At 50.8% G+C, this 24893-nt stretch overlaps 1 protein-coding gene across 4 annotated transcripts; it reads right to left on the bottom strand.

The window, feature by feature from the left end:
* Positions 1-1353: 1353 nt before the first annotated feature.
* Positions 1354-13542, bottom strand: CSRNP1 (cysteine and serine rich nuclear protein 1). Of its 4 annotated transcripts, none has more exons than XM_060110773.1 (5): positions 13399-13542; positions 6759-7010; positions 4425-4684; positions 3606-3920; positions 1354-3511 (listed from the first exon to the last, which is right to left on the bottom strand). In XM_060110773.1, exons 2-5 carry the CDS (start codon positions 6970-6972, stop codon positions 2531-2533), a joined length of 1770 nt encoding a protein of 589 aa, XP_059966756.1. In that variant the 5' UTR covers positions 6973-7010; positions 13399-13542; the 3' UTR covers positions 1354-2530. The 4 variants fall into 4 exon arrangements, with proteins under 4 accessions (XP_059966756.1, XP_059966758.1, XP_059966759.1 ...); XM_060110775.1 differs by lacking the exon at positions 13399-13542 and adding an exon at positions 11559-12818; XM_060110776.1 differs by lacking the exon at positions 13399-13542 and adding an exon at positions 9011-11072.
* Positions 13543-24893: the final 11351 nt, after the last annotated feature.

Below are 24893 nucleotides of genomic sequence, written 5' to 3'. Positions count from 1 at the left end.
GGGGGCTGCCAACCAGACCCCTAGGCTGGCCAGAGCAGAGCCTCAGGACCCTTGGAGAGACCCAGGTTTTGGATCATGTGTGCTGGAGCAATCTCTACAATAGGGCTCCCAGGGATCAGTGAGAGGGGACACGAGACAACTTGATGTACCAGAATACTCCAACCTGAGACGCCTAAGACCTGGCTGTCCCTGCCTAAGCTGGTACCAGGGACAGGCGGCCCCACCATAGCCCAGACTCCAAGCCATGAGTTCCCTAACGGCCACTCCACTGACGACATGACCACATGACCATGTCTACACATATCCTGAGGCAAGCGATAGATACCTAAAGGGTGACAGAACTGGCAAAAAAAGAGGATAAAACATACAGAAATAGAGCAGACACATGAAAACAGAATGGGAAGTCAGACACGCACCCGAGGCTTACATGTTCCAGGCACTCCTCCGAGCACTGGGTGCGTATGAACTGAGCAAGCTTGTGAGGTAAGCAGCGTTATTATTTGGACAATACGGGGGACACCCAGGCACAGAGAGGGGAAGTAATTTGCATAAGTCACCTCACTAGTTAGTATAAGAGCTGGGATTCGAACCCTGGGACTCTGGGTCTGTGCTCTTAACCAGTAAGCCATAAAGAGGAAATAAGGGGTTCCCAGCACAGGCAGAGAATTAGAGCAAGAAAAGGGAGACCCAAGTCAGGTCTTTTTGGTGACCCCTCCTAGCACTTGTATAAATCATTATTATTCCTAGAGGGGAGGTCAACCTTGCTCCTCAGCCCCCAGACTGGGGCCCCCTGGGGCAGGGTGCAGCCTGCTCTTCTGGCCTTTGGCCCAAGCTGCCAGAGACAGGTCAGACAGGTCTGGCTGGTGCAGATGGATGAGGTTCTGCAGCTTCTGGTGCTCAAGTCCCCAAGGACCTCAGCCACTCAGTCCCACATAAGGCCTGCACCGGCCATATCCCACTGCCCGCTTCACCCTCGAGGCCAGGCCCCAGCTCAGTGCGGGTGAGTGGGAAGAAGCCAGCCCACACCCATCCCACGCAGACAGCCCTGTCCCAGAAGACTGCCCTGCTGCTCTCCACCACCATCCAGGTGACCAATGGAGATGGCTTCATCCAAGGGGAAAACTGCTCCATCTGCCCGGCCAGCGTCTTCTCGCTGGCTTCCTGTCTCTGGGTTGACTGGCTGGCATGGAAAGAGGCCCAGTGTGCCCCCCACTTCTATCCCAAACACAGCCTCAATGTCCATACTGCCCAGCAGGGCCTGTCTCCCCCTCCCCCTCCCTCCTCACTGCCACCTGAGGGTGTACCTGTGCTCCTGGTCCCACAAATGTGCTCCCAGATCCACACAGACCACACTGAAAAATAGAGCCTCTTTATTGGTACCTGTAAGTTCAGGTACAAGGTGTTCCCACAAGCTCGCAGGCTGGCAAAGCCTCCTAGGCAAGAGGGCAGGCCCAGAACCTGGGCTTCTTGGCACAGACACAGAAAAATGAATAAATTACAGTCCTAATACTCAGGGACAATACAGAAACTATGATGTGAAATTCAACATCTGCAAACAAAGGGCATGAAAGCCATAAGGAGCCACCCCTCGCCCCTGGCCAACTGGCCTTAGGGTACAGGCAGGTGGACCAGGCTGGAGTGCGTGCCTGGAAAGCCCTGAGTGGTCAGGGGCGTGCTACAGGCCCTGGGGCAGCCCCTTGCCCTCTCTGGGCCTCCAGCTTCCCCCTCCTACATTGACGGGCTTGGAATAAAAGCTGCAGCCTTTGGGGAGGGGGAAGATGGGGCAGAGGACAGGAAGGAGAGGGGGCTGCGTGGGGCAGAAGAGGGTTTTGGTCACGGTTGGTCAGCCCAGCCCCTCCCCCTGCCCAGATGCGGTCCCAGGCCAGCCCCGGCTTGCTCAGCCAGCCGCAGCAGGGCAGCTGCCACATTAGACGGAGGGCTCAAATCCATGCCTGGTCTACACCAAAGTCCCGGCGAGGGCAGGGCTGCAGGACTAAAAGGCAAAGGGACTCGCAGGGGTCAGTGCCCCACCCCGACCCTAGCATAGCCTGCCAGCCACCTAGTCTCCAAATAAATTATGGAAATAAATTATAGTCTTCACAGTCCAGAGGATTCAGCCACCCATGAGTCTAGGGCTCAGGGTGGCAGAAGAAGCCTTAAGAAGTGGCTGATTTCAGCCCTGTGTGGCTGTCTTTGGGCTTAGGAACATCATACAAGACCGAAAAGGAGTCTGCAAAGCTCCAGAGGAGCCACATTTCTTCCTGCTCCTGGCACGGCCATGGAAGTGGAAGAGAGGGTGTGGGCATATGGGGGACCAGGCAGCTGAAAGGGGAAGTGCCCCCCCGTCCCGCTTCAGCACAGAAGGTTACAAAAATAAATAAATAAATCCAGAGTGTTGCATGAAAATTAGGAGTGCCCACATGGGAGCCAGCCAATGGGAGACCGTTACATACAGACAGACCTCAGGGAGCCCCCAATTACAACAAAGCAGCAACAGGGCTCTTGGGGCCGGGAAAAGGCACCCTAACCCTTACACAGACACAGGCTCTACCAGCGACGCTGGGGCAGTGTCCTCAAACAACTGGCTGTCCATGAAGGGAGCCAGGGCCTCAGCGGCTGGCTCAGACAAGCCCATGATGGACTCCAGGAAGCACGTGCTGGCGTCCCCAGGGGGAGAAAAGGCAGGCAGGGCGAAGTGGGGCGCCTCGAGGTTGTCCAGGCTATCAGACACCTTTTGGGAGGTGTAGTGGGGCCCCAGACTGTAGTCTGGTAGGGCCTGGAGCAGCTTGAAGGAGTCACAGGAGGACAAGCTCAGGTCCACTGAGCTGCTCTGGCCGGCATCCGTGATGGTTGGCACCGGGGGGCTGGGGAGGCTGCCTTCCCCCAAGCTTTCAAGGCCACTATTGAGGAAGCAGCTGGCATCCAGGTTGGCGTTTTCATCCAGGATGCCTGACGTGAGGCTGGAGCTGGAATAGCTGTGGGTCCAGCTGGCCAGGCCAGCGGGGTCACCGGTACCAAAGATGTCAGCTGGGTGGAAGCAGCTGAGGTTGTCCAGGCTGCCCACACCCCCTTCCTCCTCCTCCTCCCCCTCTCCACCCAGGTCAGAGTCACTGAAGCTCAGGATCCGAGCCAGGCTGTCATCGTCCACTCCAGGCTGGAAGCCGGGGCCGGGCAGGGCCGGGTGGGCAGAGCCACTGGGGGCCTCGCTGCTGCTCGATGCTGTGGACGAATCGGTCATGTCGCTGCTGCAGCTGTTGTCTCCCAGCTCGCTGCTCACGGGGGGCTTGGCCAGCGGGAACGTGGGGGCCAGGACCTGCTCGCTAGGGCTGAATGTGGCACCCTGGGCCGGGGCCTCCAGCTCCCCAAGGCTCTCGGCCCCCTGCTCCAGCTGCAGGCGGGTGAGCGTGTGGATGAAATGGGTCTGAACTCGTGCCTGATTAAATTCCACACGGCCCTTAGGGTTCTCACAGCCCTCTCTGCAGCAGCCACAGGGGAACGCTGTGTGGTCCATCTGCAAAGAAAGCAGAGGTGCAGGTGAGGATCCGGTGGACCCCGGAGAAGCCCCTGACTCAGGCTCGCCTTCCCAACCCCGCCTGGCTCCATACCTGGCACTTGATGCCCGCCAGGCTACAGCTGCAGGTCTCAGGATCACAGACCCTGTCACAGCGACAGCCACAGTCCTCCCGGGACTGGCGCAGTGCCTGCAGCTCTCGCTTCTCCTCGCGATCGATCCTCCGCACGCCCGAGGCCCGCAGCAGAGCCCGCCGCTTCCGGGCTGGGTAGGGCTGGAGGAAGGTCATTTCCTCCAATTGGCCACCTGCCATGGCCACTGCCAAATCCTCCTCCACAGAGGCATCATCTATGGTGTCCACTGTAAGCGGCAGGTCGGCCTCCGTCTTGGGTACCCCAGCCTCCGAAAGCTGTGTCCAGAGAAGAGAGGAGGGACGTGAGAGGCAGACACAGATGCAGTTTCTGGCAGCATCGGTCACTTGATAAATACCCCCCTGCCACGTGCTTACTCTCTCTGGGCTGGGCACTGTGGATGCCATAGTGAATGGGACAGCCAAGAAAACACCCTCAGGGCATTTGCAAACAGGTTTCCTATTCATGTCATTCCCCAGTTCGTGGACAAACCCCCTCCCCCAGACAGAAACACCGACCTCCGGTGTCCCATCCACTCCCCCTCCCCAGTGAGGTCAGGCATATTCAGGCACCACGTCCCCAGCCCTGCAGCAAACAGAAGACCTTCTATACCCATCTGCCTGCAGATAATTTGGCAGCAAACCCTGATCAGGCCAATCACAGCCCCACAGGCCTCCCAAAAACACAACAAGCAAATCAGCATCCACCCTGACACCTGTCCCCCCAAGGCTAGGACTTCAGAGCAACTCCTGGGGCGAGGGCCATGCAGAGGGTCTCCCCACCTTCCATCTCAGCGCCTCCAGCTTCTCCTCCTTCAAGCGTAGGCGCAGCTTCTCTTGCCGTGCCCGGGCTTGCTCCTGCGTAAACTCGGCCAGGGAGAAGCGGCGGTAGGCACTGTGGCGGGAGGCCATACCCAGGGTGCAGCCGCCGCGGCTGGGCACACTGGTGAAGCCTTGGCACCGAGGGAAGTAGAAGACAGTGATGCCATCGAAGGCTACCCGGCCTGGGCGCTTCCGGGGGGCCCGCTTCAGGATGGACAGGGCTGGAAGGCAGGCAGGGGAGGGGCGAGCATTAGTTCTCCGTGAGGCAGGGCCTAACCCCCAGGAGGTGATGCTGAACCCTCTCTCCTCACACCCCTCCCACCCCCCAAAAAAATGGATCTGAGCCTAGGAGCCGGCCTGGCCACTGGAGCTGGTAAAATGCAACATCACTCTATGTCAACACTGGCTCATTGTTATTTACCAGTCCAAATGAGAGCATTAAACATCTTTCCCATCTTTAGTAGCCATTTACAGCTCCCCTGCACAGTTTTCTATAGTTTTTTTTTTTTTTTTTTTTTTTTTTTTTTGTAGCTGGAGGCGGTGAGCGCCATGCTGCATGCGGGATCTTAGTTTCCTGACCAGGGATGGAACCCGTGCCCCCTGCAGTGGAAGCACGGAGTCTTAACCACTGGGCCACCAGGGAAGTCCCTCTATAGTTCTTAAAAAATTTATTTGTAGGAGCTTTTTATATATATTCAATATTAGACATTAATCATCTAACCTATCTGTGCAAATATTTTAGTCCTTTTTTTTTAAAACATCTTTATTGGAGTATAGTTGCTTTACAATGTTGTGTTAGTTTCTGCTAGTCCTTTATTTTTGCTTTTGGGCTTTTACGAAATAATTTCTAAGGTTTATGTAATCAAAAGTATATTGAGCTCTTCCTTTATAGCTTCTGCATTTTGAAACAAGCTTAGAAAGGTCTACCCTTTATAAGTTATTAAGTATGTTGATTAGTAAGCTATGTATTGGCATATTCGATATATATACTGGTATATTATTGATTTTTATTAGGTTGAACCATAAGAAGTTACCATGAAATAATCAAATCTTAGCAATTCCATATAGTTAAACTTAATATATTAATTTTGTACCCAGCTACCTGAGGGAATTCCCTTCTAATAGGTTTTCTGTATACATATTCTTGAATTTATCATGTAGTCGAACACCTGCAAATCATGGCAATTTTGCCTGTCCCAATCCAGTATATTTCTCATTCTCTTTGCTAACTGAATTGTCTAGCACTTCCTGAACAATGTCAACTAACAGTGGTGACAGACAGTGTCCTCATCTTGTTCCTAAGTGGGACTGCTTCCAGTATTTCCTCATTAATTGTAATGCCAGGTTTTAGGTTAAGACATTTTTTTTATCATTTAGGGTAGAATTTACTTATTCTTATCATACAGAGGGTCTTATCTGGAAGGAATATTACATGTTATCAAATATTCTTTCAGTATCTATAGCGGCTCTTATATTTTTCCTCCTCTGACATAGTCATTTGGTAAACTAAATGATTAGATTTTATAGTATTAAACCATCCTTGTATTTCTAGAGTAAACCCATAGTAGTTTAGTCAGTTAATGTACTGTTAGATTCTATCTGGTAAAAATTATACTTTCTCATGTATAATGTACAGATATGCATATAGTACATAAATAGACATATCTGTGGTATTAAGACATCATGGTGGGGAGGATCAGGGGAAAAATGTCTCAACGGGCTCCTTGGGGTTTGGGGTGCAATAATGAAAAATAAGGTTGAGAAACACTGCTCTAGGGCCATCTTTGTCAGTTTGGAATCAGAATTACACAAGCTTGAAAAAATAACTGGGAAAAAACCTTTTCACTGCGTTCAGGCAAAGCCAAACAGCGTTTTGCTAGGCGAGGGACCGGCCTGACAGGCCCCGCAGGACAGAAGCGTGGGGTGTGGGACTCGGGCAGTTCAGCTGGTAGAGGATAGGGAGCCAGCTGGAGAAACAAAACAGGAACTGAGGGACAGAGCTGGGCGGGAAGGCCCCAGGGCCACTGAAGAGCCCTGCCCTGAACATGATGACTTCTAAGCTGGAGAGTCCCAAGGTTAGAGGTGAATGTAGCTGGACCCAAGTGCCTCTGGACAGGGGGCATTCCCAAGTGACCCCTGTAGGACAGGAAGTGGATGAGGTGGGGAGTCAAGTAGGGAAGCTAAAGCCATGGGGACACGACCTCCAGAGGCCAGAACGACTTCATCAGGGCCCCCCAATTTCATCTTCAGGAAGGAAAGAGGGGTGTAATGGGTTCCCAGGGTGAAGGGACTCACGGGTGAAACTTCGGGGGCCACAGAAGTCGCGGTCAGGCAAGGGCATCTGATCCCAGGGGCCCTCCTCATCCGAGTCCCAAGACGGGGAGGCCGAAGAGCTCGGGGAGCAGGAGGGAGAGTGGCGGCCCGAGGAGGACAAAGAGGAGGAGGACGAGCAGAGTGAGGAGGAGTCCTCATCCAGCTGGTCAAACTTCCTCTTCAGCAGTCCAGTCATGGTGGTGAGGGGTACTCTGGGGTCTGGGCACAGACAGCCTGGAACAGGAAGGGGAAAGCTCTAGGTGGCAGGCCTGAGGGCAGGAGGTGGGCACCCAGCCCTGGTCATCACCTCTCCCACCTACCCTCCGAGGCAGCCCAGGCCCTCCCCGAGGAGCCCTACGTGACAGGGCCACGTCTCTAGTAGGCTTCTTTGCACCAAACGGAGCACTGAGATCCAAACCCTCATTCTGGCCCTTACAGACTCCCGCCACCTCTGCCCCAAAGCCTTCCTGGGACAGCACCGGGCACCTTCCCCTCTACCTCCTGTAACCCACCTACACGCACGCACATGCCAGACCGACAGATGGACCGACAGACCTCAGCCTGGCCACGCTCATTCCCCGGCAGGAATCCTGGGGCTGACTCACTGGCTGGGTGATTCACACAGCTGCATCTGTGTGCCTTTGTGTGTGTGAGGCTGGGCGCACGCCGACAGCCTGCACAGCCCTCGTACAGTGGCTCTTCCTCCTCCTCCTCCTGCCCCTAGCACACCCACAGACACGCCGCCTGCACACCCCGGCAACGGGCCCTCGTTCAGGGCCAGGCTGACCAGGACTCAGGGAACAGGGTGGCTTTGACACCAGCCCCGATTTCCAGCGTCCAACTTCCCTGTGATGGAGCTGCTCGGACTCTCCCTTAGAAACCCCCGCCCACAAGAGAAGTCCCCGGCCTCCAGGCCTGACTGGGGCCAGAGCCACCTGGGCTTTGTGTCTCTTTAGCATCTCCTGTTTGATCTTCAAAATTCACCTTCATCTTGCCTTCCACTCCAATATCTAACTCTGTTTGTTTGAAATAACTTCCTAGGGAAATTATTTTCTCCCCTTAAAAAAAAAACCGTCTTCTAGTAAAACTGACCGGCCAAGACGACGCTCTCCCGTCCGTAGCTGGGTGACTTGGAGCACCCCAGGATACACTGCTCGCTGTGTCTCCCCTTTAAGGGTCGCAGCCCTCCACAGGAGTGCAACCAGAGATTCCCACAGCTTGGCTGGCCTCAACCGAGTGGAGGGCACTTGGGGTTCCTTCCCTGAAATGCTGCAGCAAATAACAACCCCTTCCACTGCTTGGGAATCCCCAAATGACTCGGTCCTTAGGGCTGAGCCCAGCTACCTTGTCTCTCTGTGCCTCCTGAGCACTCAGGGCTGGGCCCCAGGAGGTCACCAGGAGGAAGGGGAAACGATGCAGAGGCCCCAGTGCTGGGGAGCCCCTCCCCCACTGCCATCACAGGAAATGAGAGTGAACAGGAAAAACCAACCAGAAGGCTGGCGATCTCCCCTACTCAGGTGTCCTTTCTAAACACCCCTATCCCCGTTTGCCTAGCCTTCCACAAAGTCTCTGGATCCCAGACCCAGGCGGTATGTCGTCAACCAACTTGCTAGATGAAATTCATCCCAGGGACAGCCTCTCCCCACAGGCACATGAGCAGCAAGAGAAGCTCCCCGACTTGCCAACCCTCCAACAACAACGGGCCCAGGGAAGGAGGATACACAGGTGTTTCCGGGGGCTTCTCAGCAAATAATTTCTCAGGCTTGGCACCCCCCCCACCCCACCCCCAGGTCAAACCACAAACAAACACAACCCAGCTCTCAGCTGACCTGAAGGCTCTCACAGGAGATGCGGGAACTCATGGCCCAGAGGCAGGCATACACACACATACACACAAGCAGACGGAGCACAGAGGCACCCAGACACAGAAACACACAAGGACAAACCACAACCCACGCATCTTGTCCCCACCACAATCCCGCTGGGAGGCCCCATCCTTTCCCAAACTCCAGATGCTGTCTACAGGGTGCTGAATGCCGTCCTAATCACACGCCTAAGCCTGAGATTCCCCCGAACCAAAGGCTCACTTGGTCTCTCTGCCTGGCCACCCCTTAGAAACAAAATTCTGCAGGCCCCAAATCGAACCCCTTGTCTCTGTTCCCCACCCCCCATGCCATCTGTTCCTCTTCCTGTGTTCCCTATCTTAGTAACAGCACTGCCACCCACCCACTTACTCAAGCCAGAAACCTGCAGTCATCCTCAATTCCTTCCTGTCTCCCTCCATCCACATCCAGTCACCCAGTCCTGGAAGTACACATTAGCTCATTTAAGCCACACAAGGCCAGGCACAGACTTGATAGGTATCACGGAGGCCACCCAGCATAGTGTTAAGAAAACCTTGGCTCCAGAACCAGACTGCTTACATTCGAACCCTGGCTTGGCTATCAGTTGGCTGGGTGACCCTGGGCAAGTTCCTTAACTTCTGTGTCTTCAATTCTTTGTCTTACAACCTCACAGGGATGGGAAGTTTACGTGAATCATTACATGTCAGGTTCTTAGAACAGTGGTAAATGCTTGGTGAATGTGTCATTCTACACTGAGAAAAAAAGAAAGAGCTCCTGGATACACACAATACAGATGGATCTCACTGATATCATGTTGAGTGACAGAAGCCAGACACAAGATTACATGTGAATGAAGTTCAAGAAAAGGCAAACCCAGTCAGTGATGATACAATTCAGAATCGTGGTTATCCAGCAAGTGGGAAGGGCATGCACTGGGGACAGTCATGAGGGAATTTTCCCGGGGCCGGGGGTGAGGGGTGTCTAGAAATATTCTATGTTGATCTGGGTGGTGGTTCCATGAGTGTCTAAAACATCTCACTGTACACGTAAGATTCATATACTTTGTGCATTTTACGTATGTCACCTTCAATTCTGAAAGTCTGTTACCCCTATGTCTCTGTCCCACTGCTACTACCCATGTCCCCTGCCTCTGTTCTTGCCCTCTGCCCGCAGCCACTCTTTACCCTGGAGTGATCTTACTAAACCGCGTGTCTATCTACCGTCACCCCCATGCAGAAAATCATTCCCTAAGGGGAGCACTTAGGATCAAGTCCACAATTCCAGAAGAGGCTGAGAAAGGCCTGGCTGCTGCCTCCCCTCCAGATTCATCATGCAAGACTCTCCCCACCCCCCTCACTTTATACTCCAGCTGAACTTGCAGTTGCCCAAATGGCCATGACCTGCTCACCTCCTGGCCTTTGCACAAGCTGGAACCCAGCCTCACTCCCCTTTAGAAGTCATCTCCAAAAAGGCCTCCCTGAAACCCTCACTCCTCCCCACTACATGCCTCTCTGGGCTCCCGCGGGCTCTTGGGATTCCCCCTTCACAGACCTTACGGCCCCTTCCTACAATGGCCTCACTGCTCATCTCCCTCATGCCAGGCTGAAGGCCTCTCGGCCTGATCGGCACTGTGCCTGTGCCTGGAATAGGGTCTGGCACAGAGAAGGCTCCTGAGGACCATCAGAGGTAGGCAGCTGACGCTGCAGATCAGGTATACACAGAGAAACGATTTAGGCACATGAGGTCTCGGGGGCCCACTGGTCAGTGTGCCCTCCTCCTGCTCCTGTCACAGTTAGTTGGAGGGGAGGACGTGCCCATCCCCCAACCTGTGCCTGAGGGTTTGAGCAAGAATAGCACCCAGAAGGGGGTAGCTCTGAGAGCAGGAAAAGGAAGCTCAGGCTGCAGGCAGGTGCCAACACAGGCATCTCAGGAGGTTCCCCAAGAGTAAACAAATAGAAGGAGTGTTAAGGAAGCAGGTTCAAGCCAGACACCCTGGCTCTGCCTCAGGGATGTCTACAGAATGGGAGCTTAAGGTGAGGGGGTTATAAACTCCAAGGCTGGAGACAGGGAAACGGGGACACAGGAAAGCTACAGCCCGTGGTGCAGGTTCTAATGATGAGCACCCAGCAAAATCTGCAGACCTGGAAATGGGAAATCATCTCCTCCCTGACACTGCGGGAGGAGGAAGAGCCCCTGGCTCTTGTGCTCGGCCACCGGACCTAGGGATCCAGAGGCTGAGAGAGGCAGAGGCAGATGAGACAAAAAGACTCAGCCAGAGACAGGAGAGGCCAAGTCAGAAAAGGAATGAAAGATAGTGAAAGAGTCCAAGAAAAGTGTCAGACAGTGAGTCAGAGGGTGGGGGAGGGGCCCTCAGCAGCTACCCAGGAATCAAGATCCTGACCGTGGCACCGTTCCCAGGGTGAGCACAGCCCCCTCCGAGGGTCCTGGAGGAAGGAAAAGCAATTCCCAGGAGCCTGCTCAGACAGAAATACCACACCCCCAAGGAGCCCCGGAGACAGGCCCTGAATCGAAGAGAACCAGGCTTCTTCCGGGATCTGCCTGGGCCCTGAGAATCAGGCCGCCCTGCCATCACCACTCACAGAAGCTGACAGCCCAGGAGGAGGAGGGGCGCCTCCCCACCCTACTAGCCACAACTATCTACACACTCAGGCCACACCATGTGAGCCGAGGGAAGGCCACCTCACCCTGGGTACCAGGCAAACAAAGGCTGTTTGGGGGCAGGAATCCCCAGGCCTCCGAAAAGTCACATCAACTCCTCTTCGACCACAGCAGTCCCAATGCCCTGGCCCCCAGTGAGAGCTGGTATTGGGAAGGGGGCACCTTCAGCTGCCTCCACCCTCCTTCAGGAATTTGAAGAATGTCCTTTAACCTCAGAGTCCCAGGCCTTGGCCAGGCCAGGCCAGCTCCCCCTAGGTACCTGGGGTCAGACGACCTCGGATCCTCAGGAACTACTTACTGGCAGAAGGAGAGAGCACCTCTGAGCACCTCAGGCCCCCACGGGGATTGGCTAGAAAGGCAGCCAGGGGAGCCCAGAGAGGGCAGGCAGGAAGCCTTGACACATCCCTCCCCCACCCATCCCTCCAAAAGTGATCTCCGGGGGAGGGGACAGTTCCTCAGCCTTGGCCTCCAGGGCCTGGCACTGGGGAGGTGCCAAACGTTTGCTGGCTACATGAGGCAATTGCTCCTGCAGAAAGGAAACTGCACCTGGCAGAGACTGCTTCCTCCACCTAAGCGAGGCCCCCTTCACTCTCATTCATTCATTCCTTCAACAAATATTTATGGAGCGCCTAAGACATGCCAAGCACTGTGTCACACACCTGGGCATACAGGGAGCAAGACACAGACCAGTGCTGCCCCCCTGAAGCTTTGAGTTTAGTGGGGAGGAGTATAATGAGTTACAAACCGTGCTGAGTGCTGGGATGGAGGGTGGGAGGGGTACAGCTGGGGGTGAAGACAGATCTCTTGGAGTAAAGGATGGGATGTAGGAAAAGTTCCAGAGAGAGAGGGGGGCACAGGAAGCGGGAGGGACTTGAAGAGGAAGAGGCAGAGAGATGAGGGGGAAGGGGCGGCCTGGGAGGGGGCTTCAGGAGCCAGGGAGCCAGGAAGCCAGGGCTGACAGGGCAGGCTGAGGGCACAGGAAGCTACAGAAGGGTAGAAGTAGGGAGTGACAATACCAGATTTGCATTTTAAAAAGATGGCTCAGCAAGGGACAGAAGGGGGTGTGACCGGTTGGACCAAGCTGCCAGAGCTAGGTGAGAGATGACAGGCCAAAGGCTTAGGAGAAAAGGGAAGGGAACCTGGTGACCTCTGGAGGTCGGGACCAAAGAAGGCAGTGATGATGAGGATTTGGGGGTAAGCTATGAGTTCCGCTCCAGAGGACTGTGAGACATCTGAGTGGAGGTGTCGAGTGGGCAGTGGAGCCCGGGAGGGACCCCCCTGTGTCAGGAGTGTGGGCTGTGTGTGACTGTGCCAGGGAGCAGGAGTGACTAAGTGTGTGACGGCTGCTGTAGTGTGGGCATCTCAACAGTGCCGTGCCGGTGTAAGGGCCCCCGGGGAGGGGAAACTGAGGACCTGTAGGAAGTACGTGCTGGGGAGGGAGCCGTGCGTGGGAGAAGCCTACATGTGCCCGCGGGTGGCCTGTATAGCTGCGCCCGTGACTCACAGCGGTGGCCTCTGCGTGTGACGGTGACTGACAAACAGGTGAGCGTACGACACAATCCCTCCTCCTCCCTCCCTCCCGGGGTCCGTGACTCACGGAGACTCACTCCACTCTCACCCCTCCACTCCCTCCCTGACTGACGCCGGGCACTCGCCGCAGCCCCGGCACCCGCCCCCGGGGGGAGCCCGAGGAGGAAGGCGACAAATGTCACCTGCTCCGGCCATGCGAGGAACTTCTGAAAAGTTCTCAGGCAACTGGGTCAAAAGGGAACTCACCCGCGGACGCGCGCCCGTCGCCAGCCCGCCGCCAGCGCGCAACCACGGCTCGGCAGCCACCCGCCCCACGCTCGGGGCGCCGGGACCTCTTGGGGTCCCGGCGGCGGGGCGGGGGAGGGGAGCGGAAAACCTGAGACTGTCGCCTCCCGGTCTCCCGACCCGGACTCCGGCCGTGGCGCGCCGTCCGGGGCCGGGCTGTCCCCGCCCCGGCACTCGCTCAAAGTGGCGGGGGGCAAACGGCAGGGTCCGGGAAGCAGCGCGTCCCGTGTGGGACACCCCCTCCTCAAGGTCCCGTCCCCCGGCCCGGAGCCCACGGTGCTGACCTGCGATCCGGACGCTCGCCAAGGGCAACGCCGCGACCCGCGTCCTGGCCGGGAACGCCCCCTGCACTGCGACCCCGCGCTCGCGCGCGCGCTCGCTCGGTGGGCAACCGTCGGCCCAGCAGCCCCTCGCTTGAGCGTCCGGCAGCGGCGGCGGCGGCGGGAGACTGGCTGCGCCTGGCCCCGCCCGTAGCTCCGCCCTCCTCGTCAGTGGAAAACTCCGGGGCTCACGGCGCTGACGCACGCCGGGCCTCCCGCCCGCAGCCCCGCCCAGCCCCGCCCCGGTGGTACCGCCCCCCCCCGCCCCGGAGGCACCGCACCCCCACGGCCGGAGCCAACGTAGCGGCCCCGGGCCTCCCTGTGGACTCTGACCCCGCGCCAGCGCCGCGGGCGCTCTCGGCCCCCAGCCTCTCCCGCGCCCCTCCGCCGCCCTCCCCCGGGCCCTCTCCCGCACGCGTTCCGGGAGTCTCCGACACTCCCGGCAGGCCGAGCAGGTCGGGAAGATCCCCACCTCTGCTCGCGGCCCCCGTTTACAGATCGGTACACTGAGGCCCGGAGCAGCGCGGAGCGTCCGTCAGGCCACCCGGCGGTGGCAGAGCCCAGGCCTCCTACACGCCCTAACCGCCACCCAGCCGAGGCAGTTTACTATAATCCCATCAAACGTTCCCTCCTCTGCCCCCTTCCTACCCCCCACCGCCAGATCGCCTGGAAAGTATACTCTGGGGATGAAACGGGTGGGGGATGGGAGTAGAGATAGGGGGTTGGGTGAGAAGGTCATCCTTGGTCCCGACCTTCACCTCTGCCCATGGGCCAGAGACTCTGCAGAAGCCCTGAGCTAGGGGTTCCTATAACCAGCTTATCCCCATCCCCACCGTCACCCGATCCCTCTCTTAAAAAAGAAGAAAAAAAAGGCTGGTTTCTTCTCAGCCAAACCCTGGCCACTTAAAATGGCCCACTGCCCGCTCTGCTCCCGCCAAGGCCTTTCCTGGGTAGGGGCCAACTCTCCCAGTATTACTGCGCCGGGGAAAGTGTGTGCATGCCCCGGCAGTGAGTTCTGGCCCAGGAACCCACCCTCCGCCCCTCTTCCCAAGCGCTGGTCAGATCCTACCCACCACGCGTGCCCTGAGCGTTTCTACCCTCACACCTTCCCTGCAGGTGTTCCTCTCGCCTGGAACGCCTTCTTGCCCTCTGGCTGCTTACCAGAACCCCACCGCCTTTAAGGTCTCAGCTTGCACTGCCTCCTCCAGGGAGCCTTCGTGGGAGCCTGACCCTCCCCCCTCCCAGTCTGGCTCCCGCTGCATTCTGGGTTCTTCTCTGACTGTCCTAGAAGAACTGTGTGTGACTAGCCCAGCCCTCAGGATTCCCTTCTACCTCACTCCAGGTGGCAGGTGGGGGTGACCTGTCCTGCCTGGATGGTATCTGGGGTAGAGATGATAAGGGCCCCTCTAGCCACAGGTGTGTATGTGGAGGGGACCAGGAGGGGTCGGCCTGCCCTTTACCTTTCTAAGGAAGAACCATAGGAGGAACGCAGGTTGGGGGAAGCTACAGCCCCTGTTCTTGCTGGATGCTTTGAATGTGTGTACCTGGGCGGCCTGCAGGGGGGAGGTGTCTGGACAGCTGGAGCCAACTTTTCAGTGACTTCCCAGTGCCCTCAGGATGAAGTCTCAACTCTGTGGGGCCTACAAAGCCAGAATAATCAGGTCCTTGCCCACCTTTGCAACCTCACCTCTTTCTTCAAACTCCCACGCCCCACTCACTTCCCTGGTCCTCCATTTTGTCTTTAATGAGTGCACGTATTTTTACTTGCACATTGTGCTTGTAACATTGCTACAACCTAGTTTTAATTTACACACGAGGTATTCTGTTCTGTACCTCCATAAGCTTCTTCCACCCTTACCTCTGCATTTCCACCCCACACCCTTGATAACTGCACTCCAGCCCTGATTGCCAGCAGTCAGTTCTTGGGGTGTGTCCTGCTCATCCTGGTTTAAACTTCCAAAGATGCTACTCCCCAGCCTGCAGCTGCCTTGCACCCACTTAGTTGTATGGTTTCCTAGTGCATTTCCATGTGAGTTGTCTGTGAGCCCTGGGAGGGCAGGGACCATGTCTGACTATCCTTCGTGCTTGTGCTCATTAAGAACATATTGAATAAATTGTCTATGCAGTAAACGTGTACAGGGAGCTGGGGATCAAGGAGAGGGCAGGGCTGGAAGTGGGGATGGAAGGGTCATCAGCAGACAGCCGGTACCTTGAAGCCCTGGATGTGGCTGAGACAGCTCTGGAGGGAGTTGAAAGGCTACAAAGCTGTGTCCTTTGCTAGAGGTGACTCAGCCCTTAGGGCTATGAGGCGGGTGGCTACCCACGCACTCCCACCCCCCTCAAATACTCAGCTGCACTGTCTCCTGTGGCTGCTGGGTGATAGACCTTGCTGGTCCCAAGGAATCACTTCTTCCACTGCCTCCTCCTTCCTGCCTCTAATCCTCTAGGTAGGTTCTCAGGAGACAGGGAGGTCTCTGTGACCTACAGTGGAGTTCTAGTTTTCTGTGTGTGTGTGTGTGTGTCTGTCTGTCTGTCTGTCTGTCTCTGTCTCTCTCTCTCTCAAGTCTTCCAATTTGTAAGATGGGGGCATTAGACCAGAGAACTCCACTACCTTCAACATTCCTTGAGCTAGTTTCTAGAAGATGCTGCCTGCTGATCAGGGAACTGGGTAGTGTTGAGCACTAGTTAATGAGGGTCTCTCAGGTTGTCTCAGTTTGCATCCTGTTGGGCTGTGTATGAGGGAAACCAGACAGGACAGAGACCAGAGCAGGGAGTTGGCAAGGGCTGGAGTGGGGGCTTAGAGCAGGGAGCCCAATGGTTGACAGGGTTTGGGAGGCAGGAAAAGAAAGAGAAAATAAGGGAAAACATAGGAGAATAAAAAGAATCAAATAAGTGATGTGTTTTCTCTAGAAAAGCATCCCCCTGTCCTGGGATGGGCTCACCAGATGTTCCCCAGATGTTGCTGGTGATGAGAAACATCTTCCTCTGGGATCACAAGTAAGCTCTTCCTGTTGGTAGGGAAATGAAGGGTCTGTTCCAAGGCAAGGAGGGTGGGTCTGGAGCAGCATCCATCTGTGACTATGGCACATGCATAGGCAGAAACACACCCACACACCCTCAGGGAATTTTTGAATACTTTGGAGAGTCCCACAAGTTTCTCAAACATTCAGCATCCATGGACCACCCAATTTTAGGTAAATAAAAAATTACTACTAGTTTTAAATAGATATTTTTTAAATTAAAAATTAATGATGCATTTCCATCCGAAAGATTAAAATTAAAAGGACTTTTTTTTAAGTACTAAATGTGGCAGGATTGTGAATTCATCAGATTTATCATACATTGTTGTTGGGAGGTAAACTGATACAGTTTGGAAAATAATTTGGCAGTACCTACTAAGGCCAGACTCTATGATCTTATAATTCTACTACTCTGTATATTCCCAAGAGAAAAAAAGGTGCTTATGTCCACGAAAGACACTTACAAGAATGTTGTGGCAGCTTTATTCATAACAGCCTGAAACTAGAAACAACGCAAATGTCCAATAGGTGACTGAAAACAACTACGATTTATCATACAATGAAATATTACACAGCAATGAAAAAGAACAATTGTCTCATATAATGACAAGGATGAATCTTTAAAACATTCTGTTGAGTAAAAGAAACCAAGCACGAAGGAGGAATAATTATGATTCCATTTATTTATATGAAGTTTAAAAATAGGCAGAACTAAAGCACAGTGACAGATAATATTACCTTGGTGAGTATTGACTAGGAAGGGTGACGAGCCTTCTGGGGTACTGGAGATGTTCTATATCTTATTCTGGACAATGCTTGGACAAGTATATACATATGTAAAAATTCAAGGTCTACTCTTAAGATTTGTTTACGTCACTGTTTGTAAGTCTAACCTTGATAAAAGGAGGGGAGGAGGGGATGACAATCATAGTGCCATAACTGTGAAAGGGGTGCAGTTGTTCTCAGCTGTCCACCAGTAAGTCTACCTCCTGACCAGTGAGGGGTACCTGGGGCTCACAGGTCAGGTTCAGCTGTTTAGGTTTCTCTCCATCTAAATTACTGTAAGAGTTTTATTCCACCATGATTCTTAGGTACAAGGAGGTTCATGGTTTTTGCATCTAAGGGTTTTATAGTTTTAGCTCTTACATTTACGTCTTTGATCAATTTTGAGTTAATTTTTGTATATGGTATAAGGTCAGAGTCCAGCTTCATTCTTTTGCATGTGAATAGCCAGTTTTCCCAGCACCCTGGCTGAAAAAATATTATTTTTCAAAATCAAATCAAAGCAGCTAAGTTCCAAGGAGAACTTCAACCTCAGTCAGCAGGGACCCTCTCCCATATGCTGCCTCCAAAGTTTGTCTGAGGAGTGGGGATGCCTTCTCTGTCCCAGATGGCCTGGCTCTCTGATCTTCAGTCTATGTTTTCTGCTCATGGGTAGCATGCCGCTATCCACGCCTATGGATCCAGAGAGAGTAGGTGGGCTCTGCTGTTTCTGAGCCAACCTTGGTTGTGGGAAGGGAAGGGAGGAGTCTTTAGTGAGACTGGGAATTCGGACTAAGTCCTGTCTCCTTAGGAGGCTCAAACATCCCTCTGGGGTTAACCTCACCCTACCACCTCCTCCTCTGCCCAGTCCTGGGGAGCATCCTGTTCCTCTCCACCTTGCCTCTTCCTCCTTTCCCTCAAAGGAACTCATCTCTCCAACCCCCCATCCCTCCACGTACCCTAGTCCCTCAAACAGGCAAAAGGTGTGGCTCCCAGGCTGGCAGTGTCAACATCACCTGAGAACTTGTTAGAAATGAAGATTATTGGGTCCTCCCCACTAATCAGAAACTCTGGCAACGTGGCCCCAGCAACCTGCATTCTAACCAGCCCTCCATTGATTCTGATGCACATCAAAGACTGGGACCCACTGAGCTAAGGCTGTGGAAAGCAAAACCCAGGAGAGGGGAACGTCTTCAAGCACATTTCCTGAACATTCTTGTTCATCTAAACTGGAAGACTTTTTAGTGTAGATCTGTGGATTGAAAATCTGAGCAGTTGAGTTCTGGGTCAAAGGATTTTGACTGATATTGCCAAATCGCCCCTCCCAGAGTTGCACCAATTTTACTCTCAACCAGTAGTATTTGAACATGCCTGTTTCCCAACACCCTCCCTGGCACTGAGTGTTATCAAACTTATTGATCTCTGCCAATCTGATAGGAGAAACTAAGAAGAGATCTTACTGTTTTAATTGCATTGCTCTAATTATGAGTGAAGTTGAGGCTCTTATAAGCCGTTTGTGTTTCCCTCTAAACCATGGGTTTATATTCTTTACTTGTGTTGTTTTAGGTCTTTGAGGATTAGGGGGATGAGCCCTTCTGTCTGTCACACATGTGGCACTTAATCCTGGTTTGCTTTTTACCCAGGTCGATAGTATGTTCTATCATACAGAAGTTTTAAATTTTTATGTAGTCAAATTTCTTAAATATTTACCTTAGGGATCCTGGTGTTTGTGTGTTGCATTCCCTATCAGAATATTACAAATAAATTCACCCATTCTTTTCTCTAAAGTTTTATGGTGTTTTTTTTTTGGGATGCGTTGGGTCTTCGTTGCTGCGTACAGGCTTTCTCTAGTTTCAGCGAGCAGGGGCTACTCTTCGTTGCAGTGCGCAGGCTTCTCATTGCGGTGCCTTCTCTTGCTGCGGAGCACGAGCTCTAGGCCCACGGGCTTCAGTAGTTGTGGTGCATGGGCTTGGTTGCTCCGCGGCATGTGGGATCTTCCTGGACCAGGGCTCGAAGCTGTGTCCTCTGCATTGGCAGGGGGACTCCCAACCACTGCGCCACCAGGGAAGCCCTTTACGGTCTTATTTTTAAATATATAAATCCTTTATCCATTTGGAATTTATTTTGACTTAAGGTATGGTATAGGGTTTCCATTTTATTTTTTCCCCCAAATGAGTTATTTTCCTACCACCTTTTTCTTTTAATTCAAATGTCACCTTAAACAGAAATTGAATTCTCATGTGTTCTGGAGTCTGTTTCTAGTTCTCTACTCTGGTCCACTGGGTTGTCTATTTCATCTTTGGGTACCAAATTGCTTTACAAATTACAATTTCATAATGTGTTTTATCATCTGATAGGTGTAGCCCCATCGTGTTACTTTTCTTTTTCATGGCTTTCCCGGCCCCTTATTTAATTCCCCATTTGAGTTTCATATCATTTTTTGACAAGCTCCCCACCTAAAAATCCTGTGAGTATTTTAGTTAGAATCACATTGAATTGATACATTAATTGAGCATTGATGTTTTTATAATATTGGGTCTTTCTATTCAAAAGGTCAGTATAGAATGTTCCCTGTATAATTTTAATATTCATAAAGGCCCTTATATGTCTTTTAAATACTGTTCTGAATATTTTATCTTTTTGATTGCTATTATAAGTGCAATTGCTATTATATTTTCTGGTAAATTGTATTTTTTTATGTAGAGGAAGGCTACTGAGTTTTGTATATTAAGCTTTTAAACTGCCATCATTTTGAATTCTCTTATTGTCTGTAATGGTTGTGCATTTTTCAGTCATATCATCTATGCATAATTTAGCTATTCTGTTATGGTTTTGTTTGTTTGAAGCAGGAACTGATGTGGGATATTTTTCAAATGTCTTTTTGGCATGTATTGAGATGTTATATAGTTCTTCTCTGATCTATTAATATGGTCAGTTTTATTACAAATTCCCTAATGTTGGACCACCTGCATTACTAGAATGAACTTACTTGGATATGATGAATGATTCTTTGAAGGTATTGTTGATTTATATTTGCTAGTATTTTATTTGAGATTTTTGCACCTCACGTTCTATCATATTTAAATACTAATTACTATTTGGATTCCCCACATTCTTCCTTATCTTTTGTTTCTTACTAGGTCATGAGCTGATGAGGTCAGTTAAAATGTACTCATGTCTCATCCAATTTCTATTTGTATTTTCTGTATGTATACTGTTATTCTTAATTCTCATATCTTATTCTTGGTTTTGAAGCTATGCTATCTGGTGCCTAGAGATTTCAAAAAACGAGATTCTTAATGTGGATACTGCTGTCTTTCCTGTTTAACTTCCTTTTCTCTCATTTAGCATTTTTATATTGAATTTGACCTTGACTGATAGTAACATTGCAGCCTCAGCTCAGTATTTTCTTGTATACCTTGGTTTATATTTTATTTTTAACTTTTCTGAGTGATTCTGGTAAAGATGCATCTCTTCTATACAACATACAATAGAACATTGTTTTATGATATCATAATCTTTTTTTCTGTTATAATATGGGTTTATTCTATTTACATTTCTTGATATAACATGTATTATGCTTACTGTTGTCATCTTATCTTCTGCTGTGTTTTCTATTTTAATGCTTCCTCTGTTTTCTATGTTTTACATGCATATTTTTTTGTTTTCTTTGATATGTATGTGTGTGCTCACATGTGTTTGTATTTTTGTCTGATGATTTGAAGTTTTATAGTCTGTTTTTAATTTTTCTAGTGGTTGCCTTTATATTGATTTATTTCTCTGCCAAGAGAAGAAAACCTTCAAATGTAGGGAAAGAGTCATATTCTCAAAGGCTGAGCCTTGGCACCACAGTTCTGTCTTCAAATTCTTGATATCCTCAGAATCAAACAAACAAAACCAAAAAACAAAACAAAATTCTTGATATCCTCAACATGAAAAATAGTGATAGTCTCGCCCTGAAGCCAAAGGTTCAGGGTAACCAAGATACTGAACGTGCCACTGAGATGCTTCTTGAGTGAGCGAGCCACCTGTGCCAAAGAGCTATCGGTACCACAAAGGGATGCTGTATCTCATCTCTTATTTCAAAACCTCATGTGAATATCTTTCCCTCAACAGCCAGCATACTTTGTTCAACAGTGTCTTTTACTTGCTGTCCATTTCTCCACACAGTATTCTGAAAAGGCATAGTCGGAGAGGCATGAATAGAGGGCATTGACTCTTCTTGCTATTTGTTTCTACACATATCGAGATCAGGAGCCAGATTGTTGCCTGACAGCTGGTCTTTGTGAATACAGTGGTGTGTGGTTGGTGTTCAGATGCAAGTTGTGTTTGTGTGTGTGTGTTTTCTTTTAAATCTGACAGTCAGTGTACCATCAGATAATGGTACTCTCAAAACAGGATCACTTTAGGAAAGCTTATTTACAATGGTACTACTTACAAACATGTAGGTATAGGAGCACCCCAAGGGATGGTGCAATAACCTGGACGAGCAGCAGCAGAACTGTTACCACCAATAGACCTGAAGGGAAAATGTGGGGGGAAGGGAGAGGTCACTAGAAGGGAGAGAACTGAGTGGGCTGGCTACCTTGGGAGGACCAGTGGCCCCCCACTGGAGGATACATCCAACCCATGGAGACTCACAGGCAGGAAACCAAAGGACTAAATACCTGATCTCATTCGCTTCCCTCTCCTGTCCCTGCTGGGTCTCCCCATGGCTGAACCCAACTGGAAGCCAGAAGCTCATTCATCTAATCTTGCAAAGGAATTCAGTGATACATAGAACAAAAAGTCAGCAGGTACATTTCCTTCCTGTGTTTTTGGAAAATATGTGGCAAGCTGACACATCAGTGGTACACACCCACTAGGAATGCTTTCAATTACCAATAATAGAGAATTCACTACAGTTTTCTTCTGTACTGTAACGGGAAGGCTGGAAGGTGGCAGCCACTGACATTCAATAATGTCAGTGCTGGTGTCTCTAGAATTCTCTCAGCCTTTACCTTGTGCTGGTTGCTTCATAGGTGCAAGATGGCTGCCCAGGTCCAGGCATCATGACCATAGTTAAGTCAGGAAGAAGGGGGAAGGGGGGGTACCAGCACGTATACCCATTTTCTGAAAAAAAAAAAAAAAAAAAAAAACCAAACCAAAAATTTTCATAGAAGTACCCTCAGCAGACTTTTCATCGTATTTAATAGGCCAGAACTGGGTCTCATGTAGCAGCAAGGGAGACTGGGAAAGTGGGAAATGGGCTTGTCATGATTGATTTAGACCACTTGTAATTAATTGCCTGAGATTGGAGACCTTGGTGTATGGATCAAAATCAGGAATCTTTTATCAGGAAAGAAGGGATGGAATACATTTCTGGATCAACAATGAACAAGTTTTGTCACAAGTGGTTTGTATTCAACAACAAAGCCAACTGTCTGCTAGTACTCACTTAGGACAGCCATTGCTCTTTCACACTATGTGCTATTTATTTTATGTGACATCCAAAAGTATTGTTTGGGGACTTCCCTTGTGGTGCAGTGGTTAAGAATCCGCCTGCCAATGCAGGGGACACGGGTTCGATCCCTGGTCCAGAAAGATCCCACATGCTGCGGAGCAGCTAAGCCCATGTACCACAACTACTGAGCCTGTGCTCTAGAGCCCACGAGCCACAACTACTGAGCCCACGTGCCACAACCACTGAAGCCCGCACACCTATAGCCCGTGCTCTGCAACAAGAGAAGCCACCACAATGAGAAGCCCACGCACCGCAAAGAAGAGTAGCCCCCGCTGGCCACAACTAGAGAAAGCCCGTGCACAGCAATGAAGACCCAACACAGCCAAAAATAAATAAATAAATTTATAAAAAAGAAAAGGAATCACTATTTTAAAAAAAGAATGAAAATATTAAAAAGTCAAGTAAATTAAAAGACTCATTTAATTAAAAAAAAAAAGAGTGTTGTTTGATCAAGTAATCTTGCCAGGAGCTTGCTCTGCTTTTCCTCAGTAGCCTATGACTCAATTTACATGTCATAGTTTGAAGTGTGTAGGTTTTCACTGTAAGTTGGACACCTTTAATGATGCCTCTCTGGTTTTGATCTTTTCTCTGTCTTTAGTGACAAAATGTATCTTGACCACACTGGACATTATTATTTTAGTTGATTGGTTTTCTAACTAGCTTACGGGATCTGATGTGAAGAGGATGCAAAAGTCTCAGTGGGCTTCCTGCCACTGTTTGACAAAGTTTCAGAAGAGATGATGCCTCCAGGGCTAGAGAAAATGATTACCAGCTAACAGAATCCCAGCTTCAGATATTCATTCCCATATCTGTCTTTCTGAGTCACACTTCTTTTTCTCCTTGTGTAAAATTATCTCATTCTACACACTCATTTACTCTGGTATATATGATCATATTTTATATTGCAATATTTTTTTTTGCTATTTTCAATTTTTTTTTTTTTTTTTTGCGGTACGCGGGCCTCTCACTGTTGTGGCCTCTCCCGTTGCGGAGCACAGGCTCCAGATGCGCAGGCTCAGCAGCCATGGCTCACGGGCCCAGCCGCTCTGCGGCATGTGGGATCCTCCCAGACCAGGGCACGAACCCGTGTCCCCTGCATCGGCAGGCAGACTCTCAACCGCTGCGCCACCAGGGAAGCCCTATTTTCAATATTATTTTTATGCTTTAATGAACCTCTTTTGAACTACTGATCCATCTTTATGATTTGGGGCCATACTACCATATAATAGTAACAATAAAATGGAAATATAACACATGTAAACAATCACATGTAAATGGTGTGAAAAATCTCTTAGCAAGTTGAACTAGACTCCATGGCATTCTCTTTAGTATGAACTGAGCTGAACTGGCCAACTCACTTCTTGTGGTACAGGTGTGCCTACAAGACCATGATGATGATTACAAAGGTAATGGGATTTCTGTGGAAATGATCACTGATCTCACATTTATGAAATGTATGTGAACAAAATTGCTTGTCTGTAGCAGACCCTGCCATGCCCCACTCATATCCCCTTACACTCACAATTCTCACATGTGCTGATGATGGTTTCTATGGGGCCAACAGGGATGTCATCCAATGGAAGTGGAGCACGATATCCACGGCCAGCTCCTGCAAGAGGAAATTCATTTCTATACCATTTATCGAGCTCTGCAGTGAACAGGGCCCTAGGTTCACTGGGGAGCGATGAGGGGCTGAGATCTTAACGAATCAAATGAATCCTTGCTCTCCCACGTGGAGCTGATAGGTAAGAAGTGAGATAATTCACTTACTAGAAGCTAGAGTATACTAAGGGCCACAATAATAACAGCTGTGATGGTTTAAAAACATGGCTGCAAATTCTTTCACACTTATCAAAAGAGGGAATCTAATTCCTCTCCCCTTGAATATGGGCCAGCCTTAGTGACCTATAATGAACAAAATGTGCAAGAAGTGATACTGTATGATTTCCAAGGTTAGTAGGTGGTAGAGCTACTGTACACGCAACTGTTAGGTCAAAGGGTATGTTCATTTAAAATTCTGATCCTAATGCCAGGTTGTTCTCCACCTCTCTCCTACCCCTCCGCCTCCCAGCAGTGGATAAACACTCCTTTTGGATCAGTATACTGGTTTCAACTGGCATTTCTATACTACGGGAAAAGTGAAGCATCTTTTTCCTTGGAACCGCTCTTGGGGT

The sequence above is a fragment of the Mesoplodon densirostris genome, chromosome 10, assembly GCF_025265405.1.
Source record: "Mesoplodon densirostris isolate mMesDen1 chromosome 10, mMesDen1 primary haplotype, whole genome shotgun sequence".
NCBI classification, from domain to species: domain Eukaryota; kingdom Metazoa; phylum Chordata; class Mammalia; order Artiodactyla; family Ziphiidae; genus Mesoplodon; species Mesoplodon densirostris.
Note: the sequence above shows the minus strand (reverse complement) of the source record. Positions and strands in the feature narration are given on the sequence as shown.